Source organism: Macrobrachium rosenbergii, chromosome 45 (assembly GCF_040412425.1).
Source record: "Macrobrachium rosenbergii isolate ZJJX-2024 chromosome 45, ASM4041242v1, whole genome shotgun sequence".
Taxonomy (NCBI): domain Eukaryota; kingdom Metazoa; phylum Arthropoda; class Malacostraca; order Decapoda; family Palaemonidae; genus Macrobrachium; species Macrobrachium rosenbergii.
Window position 1 is genome coordinate 32,371,109 of NC_089785.1, and position 20,046 is coordinate 32,391,154.

General features: G+C 36.1%; 1 protein-coding gene across 4 annotated transcripts in view; it reads left to right on the plus strand.

Moving 5' to 3' along the window:
- The window catches only part of LOC136829894 (prolyl endopeptidase), a 58,432-nt gene that overhangs the window by 35,403 nt on the left and 2,983 nt on the right, over nucleotides 1-20,046 (plus strand). For 2 of the 4 annotated variants that reach the window (XM_067089011.1, XM_067089013.1), the window contains exons 6-11: nucleotides 3,062-3,154; nucleotides 4,983-5,125; nucleotides 11,777-11,930; nucleotides 17,772-17,972; nucleotides 18,431-18,616; nucleotides 18,924-19,186. In XM_067089011.1, coding sequence (XP_066945112.1) covers nucleotides 3,062-3,154; nucleotides 4,983-5,125; nucleotides 11,777-11,930; nucleotides 17,772-17,972; nucleotides 18,431-18,616; nucleotides 18,924-19,186 — 1,040 coding nt within the window. Of the gene's footprint in view, nucleotides 1-3,061; nucleotides 3,155-4,982; nucleotides 5,126-11,776; nucleotides 11,931-16,165; nucleotides 16,320-17,771; nucleotides 17,973-18,430; nucleotides 18,617-18,923; nucleotides 19,187-20,046 lie in introns of all 4 variants that reach the window. The other 2 variants (XM_067089012.1, XM_067089014.1) reach the window with 1 other exon arrangement.

Sequence of the window (20,046 nt, forward strand, 5' to 3'; positions counted from 1 at the left end):
TGAAGAAGTTCAGCACCCACAGCGGTGTGTCAATAACCATAGTGGCTCCCCTTTGGCCACACGAGGAGTGGTTTCCGGACCTTCTGAGCTTACTAGTAGACTATCCAAGGCTTCTACCTCAGAAGAGAAATCTTCTTAGAGAGCCCCATTTTCTTCGTTTTCATCAAGGCTTATCGACTCTTGCTCTGACAGGCTTCAGACGAGCTCCCTGACAGTCTGAAGGGTTTTGAAGGAAGACTGCAGAAGCTATTGCAAGATGTAGGCGACGATCTTCTGCTGCAGTTGACCAATTGAAGTGAACAGTCTTTCGGAGCTGGTGTCAAGACAGAAATATATCCTCTTCTCAGATGACTGTAGCTCAGACTGCAGATTTTTTGCTTTTCCTCAGACCCTTGAAAGGATTAGCCATGTCAACCATCAAGGGATACAGAGCTTTATTGAATTGTCTTCAAACACAGAGAAAATAGACCGTTCATCAAACCATTTAATAAAGTCCCTGAATACTAGTAAGCAAAACTGGAGTCTGGATCTTGCATAGAATTTGGATATTGTCCTCAAATGGCTCTTGGAACCCCGCCCCCCCTTTGGAGCCTCTAGAATCCTCCTCTCTAAGAGATCTGACAAGAAAGATGGTTTTTCTAATGGCTTTAGCAACGGCGAAGAGGGTTAGCGAGCTACATGCCTTATAGGCTTCTCGCAAGGTGATGCTATCTGCTCCTTGACTTTAGGTTTTATGGCGAAGAATGACGACCCCTCTAGTCCCTGGCCACTCCCCTTTCCAGTCAAGAGCCTAGCTAACATTCTAGGTTAAGCAGATCAGGGAAGACTCCTCTGCCCAGTTCATTCTCTTTGCGAGTATTTACGAAGAACCAAAGAAGTTAGAGGTCCTTCTCCGAATCTGTGGTGTTCAGTTAAGAACCCCAGTCAGCCATTATCTAAGAATGCCTTAACATTCTTTGTAAGAACTGTGATTTCTGAATCACACTCGTAAGTTCCAGGCGGATGTCTTTCCTTTATGCAAGGCCAAAGCATATGAAATTAGAGCAGTGGCAACTTCCTTGGCCTTCAAGCTTAATGTATCGTTGTCTTCTCTCTTGCAATCCACGTATTGGAGGTGAAAATCAGTTTTTGCAATGTTCTACCTATGTTATGTGGAAACAATTTATGAAAGTTGCAGTACTCTAGGCCCGTTTGTCGCAGTTGGCATGGTGTTGGGCAAAGAGGGATAGGAGGATTTACTTGATTTTTCCTCCATCCACTCTCCTTGAATGAGGATTGGTGTTTTCCTGGGAAGCCTGATTGGTACTGTGTCGTGAGTACCATCAGTTGGTTTAAATTTTAACAAGTCTGTGGTGTAGGTTTTAATTTTCTGGTCATATTTTGTACTGCGCCAAGGGTAAGGGGCCACACACATTTCGATGTGTCTTTTTTTTTATTGTTAGCTTTGGCAACCTGTGATTAACTCCTACGTTGCAAAGCACCCACTGAAGTAGGGGCAATTCTTGGCTCTACCACCAGGCCAATACAGGTTAAGAGAAACTCCGACCAGAGGTAGTACCCACCTGTTGTAGCTCCCGCACCAGGTGAGATTACAACAAGCATTTCACGATGCTAGCTAAATTTTTAATTTCAAATTCATCTCCATCTCTGAGTGTTTTCGAGTAGTTTTGTCCATGTATCCCACCTCCTGTCAATGTGGGATTCAGCTGTGTAATTATTTGGCAAGTTATGTATATAAAAATGACATTTTTATAATAAAATAAATTACATGATCAGAGCCCTCCCCCCTCCCCTCTCATGGACATAGAGTATAAACAAACTGAGCTCTTTACCTGTGTTGTACTATCCTTCCCGGAAAGTGGGCGGGTCAGTATAACTACACCCAAAACAAAAGAGCGCTACCACAAATTTTAAATTTTGAGCTGCAGCGTAAAGTAGAAACAATAGCTATGTATTATTTGGTAAGTATATATAAAACTTTATTATAAAAATGTCATGTTTTTTGTTTTGATTTTAAATGCAATTATGACACTGCAGTGTACAGTACTATATCCTGTAGAAATTTTTCAGTTGGCACAATACAAGTTACTTTGTTTCGTACAGAGGTTTTTGTATGCATCTGAAAACATAGTCTGAATTTTTCTGGATATCTTTAATATTGCTGTTGGTATTTGACATTCAATAACTATTTAAGTAATGATTATTTTATATTTACTTGATATTTTAGAACTTGGTTGATTTGTTGGTTGTGCTTATTATGGAAATTGATCAGAGACTGATGTAAAATGATACAATAGTTATGAACAACTTAATACCTTCAAAATGGATGAAAGGTAAAAAATTTAGTTATATGAAATAGGTCTGTTGTCACTTGACTTTGGTAGTGTCTTATGACAAATACTGTATTTTGTTATTGAATGAAGCATATCACATATTAAAATACATTAAAAATAAATATGATGCATTGAGTAAAACGTCTCTAATGCAGAAAAAGAAAACATGAATAAGCCTATTAAAGGAATCCAAAACACAATTGAATCATTTTGTTTACATCCAGTCATCTGATTCAGCCATATTATGTTTATGGTTTTGAAAAATATTGAAGTAAATGTTTTTATTTCTAAACCACTGATAACCTGTTTCATTACACTTGAGTAATGCATAAATATTTGCAACGATGTGGGCTAGCATCTGTATGTGAACATAGCCAAGCTTAAGCTACCTATGTACTGCAAACTTAGGTTTGGTTAGGCCAGGTTAGGCATATACTTATGGTAAAACAAGAAAAATGTAATGCACATTTTACTTTCAAAGTATATCTAGCACATATAACCCTGTAGTAATGCACATTTTTCCGCAACGGTTTGTATGACAATTAGATAGCTTATGTGAAATGAAATTGGGTAAAAGTAGTGAGTGTACTGTATATGAAATCTACTAATCCGGAGTAAGTCTCTAGGTCTCACTGTTTAGTCATGGTGTGCCCAGTCGGAAAAAATGACTTAACAGTTTTAAAAGATTTTCATTAGTGTCTGAGAGTGTATTCTTGTTTTATTTACAGGTGGCTACTGGAGAAGACTTTCCTGAAGTTCTAGAAAAAGTAAAGTTCTCCAGTATATCTTGGACCCACGACAACAAAGGAATCTTCTATGGGGTAAATGAAAAATTATTTTTTTTTTAACTTTAAACATTTAGAAATTTTATATTGTTGAGATACTTTTTGGAACTGCTTGAAAAGGAGCTTTATAATTCTGTCACTTTTACCGAAGGAGGTTAGATCACCACAACTTGTACTCTTCAGGAAACTGTTGATAGAAACTTTTAAGTTCCTGAAAGATATGATTAATGTAAGTTAAAAGTATTTATTTACCTAAAGTTTATAAGTTAAAAGTATTTATTTACCTTAAGTTGTAACCGTATTAGAGCTAATGGATAGAAAATGGCCTCGTCCTAAGTTTGTGAATGGTACCATAACTTGCCAACCCAGGAATAGATTAGACATATTCCCAGGTTGTAGGTGTCTCCAAGGATGACAACGATGAATGATACCCATTTTCAAACTTACTTTGTAGAACAGTGAGCTAAAGTATGACATTGAAATTATATCAGTAGTCTTTGCCTTCTGTGATAAGATAGTTCTGGTTGGAACACTCCAATGCCTGGACATTGTCCATAAGGGTAAATGTATGCAGTGAAACCTTGCTTTAATGGACTAATGGCGGGGGGGGGGAGGTTGTCCAATAATGCCGATTGTCCATTGAAAGTGAAGCATTTTTTTGTTTTGTTTTGTAAGTGATGTTTATTGGTAGGGTAGCCTCAGCCTTGGTGCGATAACCATCGACATGCATGAAAAGATTCACATTATGAAATAAACTGATAAAGGTAATAAAACCCTTTTTACCTTATATATTATTGGCATATCTTCATAATAAATAGCCTATTTGAGGAATAATTCCATATCAAAGAAATCAGCTTTTATCTATACAAGGCCAGCTGACAAAATGTAAACATCAAATTATGGTTGCACTCACAGCAACCTTTATCTCTCGGTATCCTTTCGGAAATTTTAATGGTAGTGTACCGTAATTACACTACCATTAAAATTTCATAACATCAAGGATAACGTAATATTAGTCATACAAACGATAATTATCATACGTTATCCTATTGTTAGGGATTGTTTGTGATTTGCGATGAGACATAATCAAAACAATGGTTTCCCTTTTAGGTGACGTGTAGGAAAAACATGATATAGAATCAGCTTTGTTATTTTGTTTATTTTGAATTTCCAGGGAGACAGTAAGGAAAACAGCATTGTATTAACATCATCTGTACATAACCAGTATTTCATAAGATACCTGTTGTTGCAAAAGCTAGCCTACACACAGTTGGTTTTGCAATTTAGCGTTTTTGTATACTTTCGTCTTATACTAGATTTATGAGATAAATTCATGAAAATTTGCCATAATTTTCAACCTTGTCTTATCTAAAGGCTCTCTTACACACAGAAATACACGGTAAGTTCCAATTTCACACCAGTTCTGAGGTTAGTGCGCAAGTAAACATAAACAACAGCCATGACCCTAGGCCGGATTTTGTCCATTAAATGCAATGTCTGTTGGTTCCGGGTCCATTAAAGCGAGGTTTTACTGTATGTGAAGAAAAAATGATCCTCAGATACTCCACATTGGAATGAGCGTAGATGTGGTGTTGGAACGGGTTTGGGTGTTCAGTGCACAATAGATGCATTTTTTTAGTCAGAATTAAACCTGTGTAACTGGGATGAGTTTTTACACAGTAAATCATTGTTATGGTTAATGGATTTGTGTCAAAAACATATTCTTTTGAAATAAAAGCATCACATTTAATTGTATTTACTGCTAGTGATTGGTATAATTAAATAGTATGCAGGATTACTACGAAATATGAACTCAGAGCTGACGAAATTTTAATGATTCATAAAAATATTTTAACACTTGTAGAGATACATCGACCATGAGGGAACAGCTGATGGCACAGAGACGTCCAGCAACGAGAACCAGAAGCTCTTTTACCATAGAGTGGGGACTCCTCAGAGCGATGATGTCTTGGTTGTCGAGTTTCCCGATCATCCAAAGTGGCGCATGTGAGTTTTATTCTCTACATGTAATGAGGAAGTTAAAACTATTCACCCTTAAGTATTAGACTGAATAAGCATTAAAATTTTCATTTCCCCATTTGGAAAGAGTGAATGCATAGTGTCGTGGGAATTTATTTCTTGCAATATACTGATCTGTTATGTTCCCTTGGTTTTGTTAGCCCGGCTTGCGTGTCTGATTGCGGACGGTTCCTCCTCGTTTCGCCTTATGAGTTTGGTCTCCATGACCACTTGTTTATTGCTCTGTTGCCCTGGCTGTGGGGTCATGAAATAGAGAAACATTTGGATCTGCTCACGATTATTTCCTGCTCATCTGGCAGACGTTGTGGTGTAGGTGTCCTCTTTTTTGTAAATGTGATATTAATAATCATGTGTCATGTTACTAATACGTTCTTGTCAAAAGAAGATTCTGGTCGGGTGTGCAAGCATTTGAAAAGAAATTTGTCTTTCTATTTGTGGGAGATGAACGTACGTATGTGATCATTACAGTATTTGAATGGAATTTTTTGTCATCACCCATAGAGTGCCTACAAAAGACGACCCCTATTGACCAGAACTAGTGCGAATGAAGTGGAGATACGCACACAGGTATAATGAATGATGTTTAGATCCTTGCACACTGAGTCAGCACCATTTAATTTAGTTAGAATTCATTTTTAAATAGAAGACCCACATAAATAAACTATCTAAAACTTTGCAGGATGAATAAATGTTGCATTCATTAATAATCTTTTGAGATGGGCAGTTCCTTACTCATATCTAGCTCAAGCTTTGAGTATACAAGGAAGTTGGAGCTTGGAAAAAAGTCTCCCATAAATCTTAACCCTAAAGCACTAAGCTTGCTTCTTGAAGCATGGAATGTTACAGGAATCAGAATAAACAGTTCCAAAGCCTGTGGCAAATGCCTACATTAAAATAAACTGTTTTACTATGTTGAGCTTACTTTCTTGGCAAAGTCATTGTTGCAAGAAGCCTCAACTCAAGGTTCTTTCATAATGTGATAAAGAAGGCAAAAGCATCTTGCTTGATTAAAGCTTATTTGATATTTTTCTACCTTATGTGAAAGGTAGTTTATTGTACACCAAGACCTGCATGTTTAATTAGTTTTTAATTGTTCAAAAAGGGTTATTAATTGTACCCTATCATTCAAACTGGAGAGCACACCATAGGTGTGGTTAGGAAACATCCCTTTGCCAGATCGTTCAAAATAAGCTTTCTTACCTTTGATATGGTCTGCAGTCAGTCTGCATTGAAGTTATGATAGAATTTCATGTCTATAGTTTAGTTTTTTATGTATGTTTTGTTCTGCACCTAGTAGTGTGTGTGAATGATTGTTATTGTTAGAGATATTTAGCATAAATTTTTCAATCATTATGTCGTAACATGTTTGGATTAAGTGTTTTCTTTACCTAGACTAGTTTACAGTTTTTTCTCATTTCAAAACTTATTTTATTTAAATCTATCTCAATGCAAGTCTGATACTATTAAAATATGTTCTGAATTGAAAGAAAAAAAATATTTTTAAGGCAGCCATAGTCAGAAAAATAGTTTATATGGAAGAAGCTAGGCAAACACCAATGGGAAGACGAAGAAAAAGGAAGTTGATGTAGACTTGAACCAGATGAAAATTAAACCAGAAAGTATACAGAACAGAAATTTAAAGAGAACTCATTTCAGATAATTATTTAATACATGCAAATTTTCCGTGTAAATTTTTAGGACTAGCCACAAAGATACTGAGAAAATTACTCTAATAACTACCTAGCACAGCAGTACAGTAAGACATTCCATCTATAGCTGTCGTGCTACATGTAATATTGGGTTTGATTACTGCACGGATGAGTGACTACCAATGAATGTCAGGCAGCGGCGTATTTATTGTGCTACTGGTCTCCGTAATTGAAGTTTCATAAAGCAGGATCAGGGCTGTCTAGTTCTGAGAGGGACGTCTACCAGTGAATGCCAAAAACACAAGCTTGCATGACAGCTCACATGTTTAGCATTTAGGAGTTTTAAGTGAGAGGCACTGAATCACCAAATCCAGACTGTCCAACTGACAATTTTTTCCTTTCCTAAAGGAATAGACTTATTCCAACATTTCATGGTGGTTTATATATCTGTGGACCTTGTTACTAATATTGTTTTTGTTATATCCAGCTTTCATAATTAGTTGAGTATTGTCATCAATTTTAGAGCTAAAGAATGATTTGTATTCTTTATTTCTCTTTGTTTGTTTGTTTCTTTCTTTCTTTCTTTTGCCCCAGCCAGCCTTGTTGAATGTGAGTCATAGTGGTAACTCTTTCTCTATGGCTGGAAGGGTTAGAAGTATGCATATATTTTTAAGGGTAGCAATGTTTAAGATGACTTTGAAATCATATTAATAATAATTTCAAAGATTAATACAGTACAGTAATAGGATAATAATTTAAGGTATATTTGATGTCGTATACATTTTAGATATACATTTGGTATTTGAACTTTCAAGATAGGGAATTACAAGTATTTTTAGAGGTGGGGTAGCAAGTGTCCGTGGATTTTAACTATTTGCACAGGGGAGGGGGGGGATCTGAAATGCCTCCCCCGCAAATACCGGGGGTTTACTTTATACTTTCATCTTCCTCCAGAGTGATTTATTCCTTCACGTTTTTCTGTCCCTTTCTTGATGTAAATTTTCAATCCATTTACGAAAAGAAGTAAATATTTCAAATTTGTCTTTGGAGAGAACAGCATCATTCATTCAAGAATAAGTGGAATTGAAGGATGAGGTTCCTAATGGTGAGCTCCTTTATGCTTTCTTTCTTACTAGCTCTGCTTTTCCTGACTGACAATCTTTATTCCTTTTTAAGTGTTAAGTGGTTCGCTAGTAAACTATTAGTATGTTCCCTTCCTCCCTTTTCTGTGGCTTGTAATACAGTCATATTTTTTTAACATGAAGGTCAAGTCCATCTCTTTATCATTTCTAGTTTTGTCTCCTTTGGACCTGGTTAGATGAGTGCAGTAGGTTACCCATCCCAGCAGCTGACACCTTTAAAGAAATATAATTCAGTGCCTGCTATGCACTTCATATTCTTGGTACCTGTTCTGTACATGTATTAAATATCTTTCCAAGGTTGCATATTGCTTTATTGTATGTCATTATACCATTGTTTCATTTTCCATGAATAATCATGGATGTTCATTTTTGGTTTTATTAGTATCATAATTGTAAGTGATCATGACATGAAACTTTAAAGATGTACTGGAATGCTGTTGTTAAATATCCTGGCATTTCTTGGAATTTAATGCAGCTTGCTTCCAAGCAGGGAAGTATTAATTATGAATATTATTCTTTAGGTTATTGTTGATATATCTGGAAGAAGGTCCTCTTTTAAATACATTTTATTAAAGATTGAAAATAGTGGTTGGATGAGGGAGCAGAGTTGATTTTATATTCTACTTGTATTGTTTTTCGTATTCCTTTACTTGTGGGACATAAATAATTCAGATGTTGTCCTAATTACATTTCATCAGGATATTCACTGAGGATGTGAATAAATGAGGTAATTTCTTGTTTTACTAAAATAAAAGTGTATCAAAGGATTGCTGGATGACCCTAGGATCCCAGTGCTTGGCTGAAGCCCCTATATTCCATACATTCACTCGTCCACCCAAAATGAACGTATGGAATACTGTGGCACTAGTAATAATGAAAATATCTAATTGTTTCTATATTCTGTGAATATTTCATTGAAATGAACAGTCAAATTTTAGGACGTATTGCTAATATAACAAATTTCATAGTTTTAGCCCTCCAAAAAACAATAATTTGATGGAATGTCACTTTAAGCATACAGTACAGTAGTCCCCTTAGTGGTCGGAAACACTGACATGATTAAAGAAAAGTACTCGATAGAAAGAAGCATTGACATGCGTAACTGAGATTCAACAAATTAAAGTTGTTTGATCACAGATCCATCAGTCTTATAGAGCCCTCATTTGCAGCCTGACTGTCCTCAAGCATTGGTATTCTTGTGCCTACAAATTGTAGACAGAGGAACCAGAATAGCATGCCTTTGATCACTGGCAGTTAGTAACTAGCCTCATCGTTTCTTGTTTACTGCTTTTTAATTCTTCCTCTTTACTTCCTTGCTGTCATGGTATAATCTAACTCCTTTTTTTGTGTTTTCCCTCCTCGCAACTATAAATATGTTTTACATTTCATTCATTCATTCATCGGAGATGCAGTTCATTGAGCTATGAGTTTCTGTATCTCACTGGGATGTTTAGTTGACCTTGCTACATTTTTATTGTATCATACAAAGTCCAAGCTTCATGCTGTACTCTCAGGGTATTTAGCCACTTGCAGTACTTCATGAGAATACTTTTGGAACTCTGGTTGTTGCCCTCGTTCTCTTCTGAAACCATCAGACTCTCACAATAGACCAAGTAAATTAACTTTTTGACTTCTCGCCTAAATAGTGATTTTGACTTTATATGATTGATGGGTTGGTGATGAAAAGGTTTTATAACATAGTCATATTTTTATTTACAAACTCACTAATCATATACTAAGTTCCCACCTCCCATCATCTCATTCTTGCTCTACCACATCTAATCCTCATAAAACAGTGAGGAGGACTTATTACCTTTCTGAGAGTTAAGGACATGTACGAGTGTACTGTTGCTTTTAGCTTAAGCCTCATTTGTCTAAAAGACAAGAGTACACATGTTTTGGGAACAGTCAAAACCATGAATGATTGATATATATTACTATATACAGTAGTGTTTATATGGAAAAATGTTTTGTGATAGAAGCTCAATACTAAACAGTCCACAGATAACAGAACATTACACAGACTGGTATCATCAGTACTGGATATGTGCATTTTAAAATTCGTGTACAATGAAATAAACTGCTTAATACAGAGTAACAGTTGAAACTTGATTGACTTATAGTAGGCAGATGAGTGCTTTATATATTTAAAGAAATGGGACTCAAGATAAATCTAAGAAAAATAGAAGGAATGAGGATGGAGAATTGAAATGAATGCAACTGTGGAGAAAGGCTTAATGAGGTTGAATATTTCAAATATTTAGGAATAATGGTTCTTTTGAGATTGAATTTAGTACAAGATTAAAAAAAAGTAAAATAAACAGCAAAGGGAAATTAATCAAATTCCGTATGTAAGATCATGAAGGGAAGATGGAGATGGTTTTTAAAATAGTACTTGATGGTGTCAGCGTGGCTCATGCGAGCTCCAGGAGAGTTGGAAGACCCAGACCTTCTTGGAAAAGAACTACAAGAAGGGAGGTTGGAAATGGGTGGAGATATTTGAAAGACAGAACATGGGAAAGACATGAGTGGCAGAATTTCACAGGGGTTCTGCATCGCCTGGCGCTGAAGTTGATGAAACTTAAAAGTACTGTAGTGAGAGAGAAAATTACATCCTGGAAATATGTTTCCTGTATTTCTGGCAACACCCCAATACAAAAGATATGGCAAAAGTATTTGAGAATAAGCAGCCTTTTCAGTCTTCTACAGTGGGATAAAGAATCTGTTGCAAAAAATAAGTTAATGAACTAGCAGAGCACATTGCATTCATTAGCTGTATAAATAATTTATATGACATTTTCTTAAAAATTGAAAAAGAAACAAAAGCAAGTAATGTATGGCACACTGAACTATGAAACCATGGAAGATATAATAAGTTTACAGTAGAAGAATTTGAATATTTCCCATCCCATTACCGTGAATCAACCCTCTGGAAAAGATATACAGGCAGTCCCCAGTTATCGGCAGGGTTCCGTTCCCGATGGTGTGACGACAACCAAAAATCACTGCTAACTGAAAATCGGCGATAATAGCACTGATCCCTGGTTAGCGGCGCCGATAACCAGTGATCAGCGCCGCCGATAAGAGGCGATCAGCGCCGATAACCAGTCATCAGTGCCAATAACTGGTTATCAGCGACGAAAATCTGGTTATCGTCGTCGCTAGACAAGCGCCGTAAAACCGGATCGCCGGTAACCGAGGCTGCCGATAACCGGGGACTGCCTGTAACAATAGTTTGAAATGATTAAACAGTGGTGCCATGAGCTGATTTCTGTTTATTACAATACCATTATCACGTTTAAAAAAAAAATGCTGCGTGCATTTTGTCCTTATACTGCTTCCAGTAACATTCACTTCAGTATGTAAGCCATTATCAATTCTTAAACTGACTGATTGAATGCTCCTCCTTTAACCCTATGCAGTGCAATGTGAAACTTTCATAATTTGTTAAAATACCTTGTTCTTCATTTGCCATATTTTTTTTAAATATAGCCTTTTACCCTTTTCAGTTTTATTTTGGAATTTTTTTCACTTAGACAGTTGCTCTTATGTGAAAGCATTTTAATGTATTTTTCACTTTTTTCTGTATGAAGCTTACTTGATGGGAGAGCATCTTAATTATTTGCAGAAGAGGTTGTATAGATTTTTTGTTGCATTACGGTTTGTTTTCTTACTGTGAAATTACAAGTCATCATGATAGAACTTACTAAGGTAACGTTTAGCCTTAATGTCTGTACATTTAATTAATGTGTTCTCTTATGTCAATAGACTTTGTTGTAGCTTTTCTTCCGAGCACTTACCCCACTTCACTTTCTGTGATCCTATAGAGGCGCTGAGGTCTCCGACTGTGGCAGCCACTTGATCATTACCACACAGCAAGACTGTCGAGACAATCTGCTCTATCATGCACCTTTGCCTGAGCACATCACGTCCAAAATAGACCACACCTGTATTGTTGACACTTTTGAAGCTGACTACGAGGTTAGTTAGTCATGTCCTAAAAGTTTTCTTTTAATAGTAGCGTGGATGTAAGTGCACGCCATTGAATTGTAACATATCGTTGCCTTTAATGGCATCTCTGGCAGGGGTGCATGAGGGTAAATGCTATCCTCGGCTTTTGAGCCCCAGTATTATAAAGTCTAGTTCGGTAATGGTTAAGATTATGCTGAGCATATGTTGTTTATGTTCTTGGCTTTTGAACCAAAACAGTAAATTGTCTAGTGTACAAGAAGTATTGATATCGTGTGATTGCAGGTTTATGACATCAGTGTGTATTGTCAGACAGTATATGAGGCTTGAAATTAAATTGCTAATGAAGGTGTGGTTGCTGTGTGAAACAGTAATAAGACAGTTTTTAAAGTTTTGACTTTCAGCTGTTGTGGATAAGATGAAATGGTGTGGTATCAAGGTAAAATTTATTCAAAAGAATTTAGTAATTCTTTGGGCATGTGAGAATATGCCTTGAAGAATTAATGATTATGTTCAATATTTAGCGTTTTTTTTTTAGTAACTTTGAAAGTGTACTTATGTGCTCTTGAGTTAAAGCTCCTGCAGATGTGTCCCTTCCTTCAAGATAAGCCTTACTCTTCTTTATTCCCCCTTCTCAAATTTATGGCTCCTTGGGCTAACTAAGGACATTCAATTGCCCACACAGTATGCCTTTAGAAAATAAAATGTTCTTTGCACTCATCGAAATTATTTCAGAAGTGTTCTTCTTTACCTGTGTTTTACTTACAGTAGTTTCTTCAGTGACATTGAGGCTCTCCTGTGGTACTCTTGTTCATGCAAGAGAGTTATCCTCACAGATCTTCCTTCTGCTGCCCATGTGTGTCACAGTGCTGTGCTTTCTCAAATCAGTTGATGTGAACTCTCTTAAGAGATTGTCTCTTTTAACAAGGTTATCAAATAAAGTTTTTGTTGTCATTGTGAACCATAGTGCATTCCAATTTTAAGCAAAGGGTCAGCTTGCTGTTGGGGTATGGCTGTATGAATTAGTCATAAGAGTGAGTGTTTTACATGGGGTTCATTTTTGGTGTAGTAGTCTTAGAAGAATGGGGCAGTGACTGCTGCCTTCTTTTTTCCTGGAACCACCGGTATTAGGAGGAAATAATGTTGTTTAAAAATATTGCATTTTCTCTTTCAAGTAGGGATGCTGTGTTACCATTTAAGAACTTTTTATGTAGACTTTATATCACCTTGGGATTTGTGGGAAGGGTTACAAGATCTGCTTTAGTTTTGGTAAATGGTAACTTTTTTGTTATGTGCAAAGTTGTAATTACATTCAGGTTCATCTGCGAGACAGAGGGGGACTTTTATTTCTTCTTCTGTCATCTGAGTCAGTGGCACTAACTATATAGAGGTACCCAATGAGAGATTTGATTGCGGACTGCAAATTTTTTGGGTGTGTGGTGAAAAGTACATTATAGACTGCTTTTGAGATGATGATTAGCATGTCACAACAGCATGAATCAAGAGATGGAAGAGAAGGGGACTGAAAGTCAACAGGTAAAGAAGTTAATATAAAGTATAGTTAGTAAAGTGACCTTAAGGGGGATGCAGGAGAGATGTTGAGATGAAAGCTTTTCATCAAATTTAACAGTTGATATCTCAAGAGGTGCTCGGGTTTGCAAAATATTAATGGTGAACTTTTCTTGTATCTTCAGTATTCAGGGGTCACAAAAAAATGCAACAGCATGGAGAAAGTGGGAGATAGCTAGACAACTGAAATAGGAGTATCCCATTAGTAAACAGCAAAAATTCAAGTGTACATAATGCCCATACTGACACGTGGGGCTTGCAAAGAAAACGGAGGAGATTTTGAAGAGTCAAAGTACAGCTGAGTAACATAGCTTACAAGGGCTGGAAAACAATGTACAGGCCTTAAGAAATAAGATGGTTTGGACACGAATTGGAAAGGGAAGAGGAAAGTTGGGTCAGAGGAGTAGTAAGTACTAAAGCAGTAGGACAAAAAGTGCTCAAGACAGATGACAGTAGGGGTAACTGCTTTCTCATGTAAAGCCCAGAAAGAGAAAATGTAAATAATTTAGTGATGGCAGTGATGATGATGACACATTCCAGTGGTTTTGAGGCCTTGTTGTGACCTGTTACTTGTGTGCTAAATGTCCTGTACTTTTAGATAAGAGGTTGACCTTCCATCGTTTGAGTTTATCTGCTTGTCTTCTGCAGTCAAATAAACTTTACTTCGGATGAGTGGAAAAAAGCTGCTTTTTGTTTATAGACCCAGTGTGTTTGTGAGTGTTTGAATCTTAGTTCTACAGTCCGGCCTCCAAAGTTTGGAATTCCGTGGTCCAGGAACTCCCATATTCCGGGACGTTTTTGAATCAGCTGCCATTAGTTCTTGAGTGGCTGCAAGGTTGGTGCCACACATTTCAGATTTTGGACTTTTTTAGATTTTGGAATTAAAGATTGCTCCATAAATACATAAGCACAATTAATTTCCAACAAAAACATTCTGTGAAACTCAAAAATATACAGGATGCTGTACCGTGATTTGCGTATAGACTCGTGTATTTTCCGATCTCGTGTATCGTGAAACCATTAAAATTTCATCCACAGACATGATTTCATCATACAGATCGTGTACAGTATACTGTAGTGCAAGGTGTATTTACAGCAGATTACACTGGGCTAGGCTATCTATGCCTGTCTCGGTTTTGCATAATTTAAACTCTGCTTTGATAATTTACATATAAAACGAATCTCTGAAATGCATTTCATTTAGCAACTAATGGCTTTGATGATGTCAGTAAAATGCAATCAGCTGATGATTTCAGAATTTAAAAGTTACCAGAATGCAAATGGTGCCTGATAGCTATGTTCATATATTATAATGCGATCATATTATAAGATAATAATGTATGAAGTATAATTGTGTACAGTACGTAAAACAACAGGTGTACTAAAATAAACATTATTCATAATCAAATGTATTATATGACTTGTGCAAATGGATATTTGTTGGTGTAACAACCTAATCGGGTCAGTAGTCTCTCTCTCTCTCTCTCTCTCTCTCTCTCTCTCTCTCTCTCTCTCTCTCTCTCTCTCTCTCTCTCTCTCTCTCTCTCTCTAAAGAAGCAGCAGATTTTAGGTTTTTGCTTAAAATGAAAACCAGAAAAGTTTGAATTGCCAAAAACCAAAGAAGGGTGCGATGAGATTAGAATTTGACATTGCGTTTACAAAGAGGTTTAAGCTCCGACATAGAGAAGGTGATAGCATTTCTGGAGAGATGCTTATGGAAGAGGCCAGAATTTTGCTGAGGAACCAAACTGACGAATGACAGTGATTATTCATGAGCTTTGCTCTGCTTTTGATAACACAGCACTGTATATGTGAAATGAGCTGGTAAAACTGTTTACTGTATATAGGGGTTTTTTTATGGGTAATTTCTAAAATACAGGATTTTATGTGGTCCGGCTATGGCCTGGTCCCAAGGGTGCCAGTTTTAAGAGGTCAGACTGTACTGTATTACCAACTTTTTATTCTGTAACATTTCCATATACATTGTGCAACTGCTTCATTTAGCCACAGTAAGCTGTGGATATCGTAGTGTTTGTGTCTGGGGGAATTAAAGGAATGTCTAGTTATTTGAACTTGCTTCTTATTCCTGCTCTTGGTTTAACCAAGTCCTTAAGCCATGACTCACAGCTCATGAAACAAACCTGAATGACTATGGAAAGGGAATAATTAATAATTAAAGTCTTACACAACAGAAGTTGGGCAACTAAAAGACAGGTTCCTTCACCTGCATGGTTATTAAGGGTGCGCATTTCGAATATTCAGGTTTTTAAAGTCGGATGAATGGATTGATTTTAAGGCTTCTTTTAAAGTAAAAACTTTAAATCATAAGCCTTGTTTGTTAGCTTCCTTCTTAAAACATTTTTTCCTTGGTTTCAACTTCACAGTATTTAAAAGAATATATTACATTAGTTTATGTTTCCTCCAGTGACAGTTAATACCTTTATTGCTTTTTATGTAACTTTGTTGATAGCTAAGTGTAAGAAAATTTGTGTTTGCTATATTTTGAATCTGTGTAAAGTTTTTGGTTATGATGAGGAAATGATTTGGTGTTGTAAGGGTTAAGATTGTGTTCACTGAAATCTAGTAAAGGAAAAAAGGTTACACATGGGATTGGTTTAATAAACCCTTCTGGATGTCTAGCAGTCTTTCCAAAATGTATGAATATCTTGTGGTTCCAGCGCGTGCAAGGTCTCAGATTGTGGGAAATACCTGATTGTTTTGCCACGTGAGGGTTGCCGAGACAATTTACTTTACTTTGCACTCCTGCCAGAGATTATCACCTCTAAGTTAGAAGTCACTTGTATTGTTGACAAGTTTGAGCATGATTATCAGGTTAGTTTGAGTTTATTATTGGTTAGTTTAACCTGATCTGTTTCAGTGTTTTGCAGTTTGTGTTTTGATCTTTAAGTAGACTGGTTTTACTTTTAAGTTTAATTAAACAGTGTTGTAGAATGCCTTGATTAATTGTACTCTTTTCATAATCAATTTTACTCTTTCATTTGAATGTAGTCATTCGATTTGATTACCTCAAGTTAAAACATTTATCTTGGTAGTTTGATTATGATTTGCTAAGCAAGACCAGTTTTAATTTTTTTTTCATTTTCACTTCTGTACATATACTGTAATTGGTTAAATCATTTGAGAAAGACGAAAGGTACAGAGTTCATATTTACACATTTCCAAAGTAACCTTTATTCTTGTTGCATTTTTATTTAATGTCAACTGTTCATCATGGATTTGAACTGCATCACCTGATATTTCAGAGTCATTTTAACAGACTTCCACCAAGTGTCAGTTGGCTTGTATAACACATAATACATTAGCACTTCTTGCTTGAGTTATTTTCTGTTTTATATTTAAAAGGAAGCCTTGGTATGAGAATATGGTGGGAACTACATATGTTGAAATCTTAGAGTATTTTGTATTTTTCTAGTTATTTTCCATTGTGCTTACTGTTCTTCATTTTTTTTGCAGCATTTGAATGCAATATTTTTCATAACTAAAAAAGCAAAAGATCAGCAGAATACTCTGTCAAACTTCCTATAAACACAGTTCAGTGGATCAGTTTGAATATACTGTGATGGCCCAATAATTAGAAATATTGTCTGGAGATTCAAATATCGAGTCCAGCATCATGCTTATTCTGGATGGCTGGCCTCAGTCATTACCCATTGTCAAAAGAGAAGAAAATGAGGAAATTCTTTTACTTGGTCACTTTCTGATTTTCATTTTTCTGTTTGAAATCCAAGGCCAGCAGAACTTGCTACCCATCACTCTATCAGGTTTTTGCCAGAAGAAAGAAAAAGGGAGAGGGGATAAAAAATAATGAGGCTTAATCCAATAGGATAACAGCTTGTGTGAGGGATAGTAAAAATGAAATCGACAGGGTTTCAGAGTTTAGCAGTAGAAAGAAATGGTTGCTGGATTGAGTAATCAAAGGATTATGGATCACGAAGAGTAAGATTGCAATGTGAATGAGACTTGCTGATGGACACATTGGGATTTGAGTAAAGCCTTTGATTGTGAAATTTCTCCTTTTCAACTTGACATTTCACGTCAGTTTTTTAAAGAGATGTAGGAAGATGGTAAAACTTTTGTACACTGCTATGTATTTATGTGTTCACTTGACATGAAACGGAAGTCTGTTGTTATGTATATATAATTGATAGTGATTTTATTTAACAATCTTGATGTATACAGTTCAGTCCATGGAACACACTGAAATAGCTAAAACTCTTGAGAACGGAGTCATGTTACGCCATCACAATTTCATCTTTTTATCAGTATATTACCAATGACGGGTCTGTGTGCATATTTCGAACCAACAAAGGTGCTCCAAACTATCGCTTAGTGAAGATCGATCTGAGTGATCCGGCACCTGAGAAGTGGGTGACCCTCATCCCAGAGCACAAGAAGGACGTCTTGGACTGGGCTGCGTGTGTACATAACGACAAGCTAGTCATATGTTACATATCGGATGTGAAGGTAAGCAGTGGTTAGTTCTGTACGATTGTGGGGTAATTGTATTGATGATCTCTAAAACAGAATTCATTGAAGGGCTTTTCCAAGGGTGCAGGATGGAGTTCCATAACTGTAATTGTTATTGTAAATTCAGGAAATTAATTATATATCTCTAATATTTGTGTGATACATTTACTGAATGTTAAATTCATTGATGCACATTCATTTATGAAAATGGAGTAGTATATAGCCCAGGAAGTTATTACATATATTTTTTAAAACGATTTTGTCACACGTGACAGTTGGTAGAGTTAGTTTCAAGCTTCAGATGCAAAAGTAATGAGTATACAAAATGTCATTATTATACATTATCTGAGCAAGACTGTGGAATCCAATGTTAATTCTTGCATTATGGCAGCCCAGTATGTGACTTTAACCACTTTCAGTTCAAATAATGCTAGTGCTTTTTTTTCTTTTTCTAGAGTGTGCTACAACTTCATAACCTTAACACAGGAGAACACATCACCACTTTACCTCTAGATATAGGAACAGTTAGTGGTTACTCAGGTAAACGTCACCACTCAGAGATGTTCTACCAGTTTACGTCTTTCCTATCCCCAGGGATTATTTATCACCTGGACCTAACTCAGGAACCATTGACACCTAAGGTGAGTGATGCATAATGTCTAGTCTATATGAAGGATATTGTAAGTCTTGCCATAACTACAAGAGCATATTAAATTATATAAGTCAGACAAGTCTAAATTTGTTGAAGGAGCTGGTCTGCACATTATATTTCTGACTTTTATATTAGTTTTTCCATGTTAGTATTTATATATAGTATTATTTTTATTTATTTAGCCCATGGGTTGTGAGCAACAGCTTAAGGTTTCCTTACATCAAGACATCATCTGCAAAGGTTTTTTTATCAGCAGAAAATAGACAATATACTAACAATAAACCTTTGGTATGCAGGTGTTTCGGGAAATCAAGATAGAAGGGTTCGATCCGTCGCAGTTCGAAATGAAGCAAGTCTTCTACTCGAGCAAAGACGGAACGAGCATCCCCATGTTTTTAGTTCATGGCCGTGGAATGAAGCACGATGGTTCGGCCCCTACGCTGCTCTACGGCTACGGTGGATTCAACATTAGTATTCAGCCTTACTTCAGTATCTCACGAGTCATCTTCCTCCAGCTTTTTAAGGGTATTATTGCCATACCAAACATCAGAGGTGGAGGGTGAGTCACTGTTGAGAATAGAAATAGGATTTGGTGGTCACTGTAATGTTAGTGTTATTAAACAGGCGCACTCATTCATTCTCTATTTGGAATCTTGCTATGCAAGTTAATGGCTTTTTAGACATGTTAGGTATTAATTGTTGCTCATTTTGAACAATAGAAGTTACAAATTTAGGATGGATGAGACTTTGCATGGAGTTTGGTCACACAAGTGTTCAGCTTTCTAATAATTCACTTTGGATATACATTCAATTTTATTGGCTCTTTCTATGATTATGCCTTCAAATTAGAATGCTTTATTCAACTTGACATATCACAGCAATCTGGAAAACAACTGATCACAATTACTTTCTAAATATAAACTCATTGGTCATACAATTTTAAAAAATATACATTTGTACTAATTGATTAAGGACCTTATCTTCATGAATTCATGGGCCTGTGCATCAGATTTTTCATATAAAACATAGAGTTTTAGATTCATCCATGTAATCTATGATTCTTTTTATCATAAACATTTTCATATATCACCTTTTTGCTTATCTTAAATACACCACATTCATCCAGCTTAGATGGTAGCTTATCAAGCTTTTTGGCAAATTTAATTAATGTATCTTTTCACCTTGATGAAGGCTGCTTTGGCTCTTATATTTAGTTGAAGTTTAATGTTAGGCAATTCTTATGTAGAATTACGGATGCATGATGTTAATGAATGGGAGATGGTTGACCAGATGATATCAAGTTGTGTAATTAATTAGTCAAGACTGTCCATTTAACTCAGCAATGTTATATTTTAAAAACAATGTCCATTTAACTCAGCAATGTTATATTTTAAAAACAATGTCCATTTAACTCAGCAA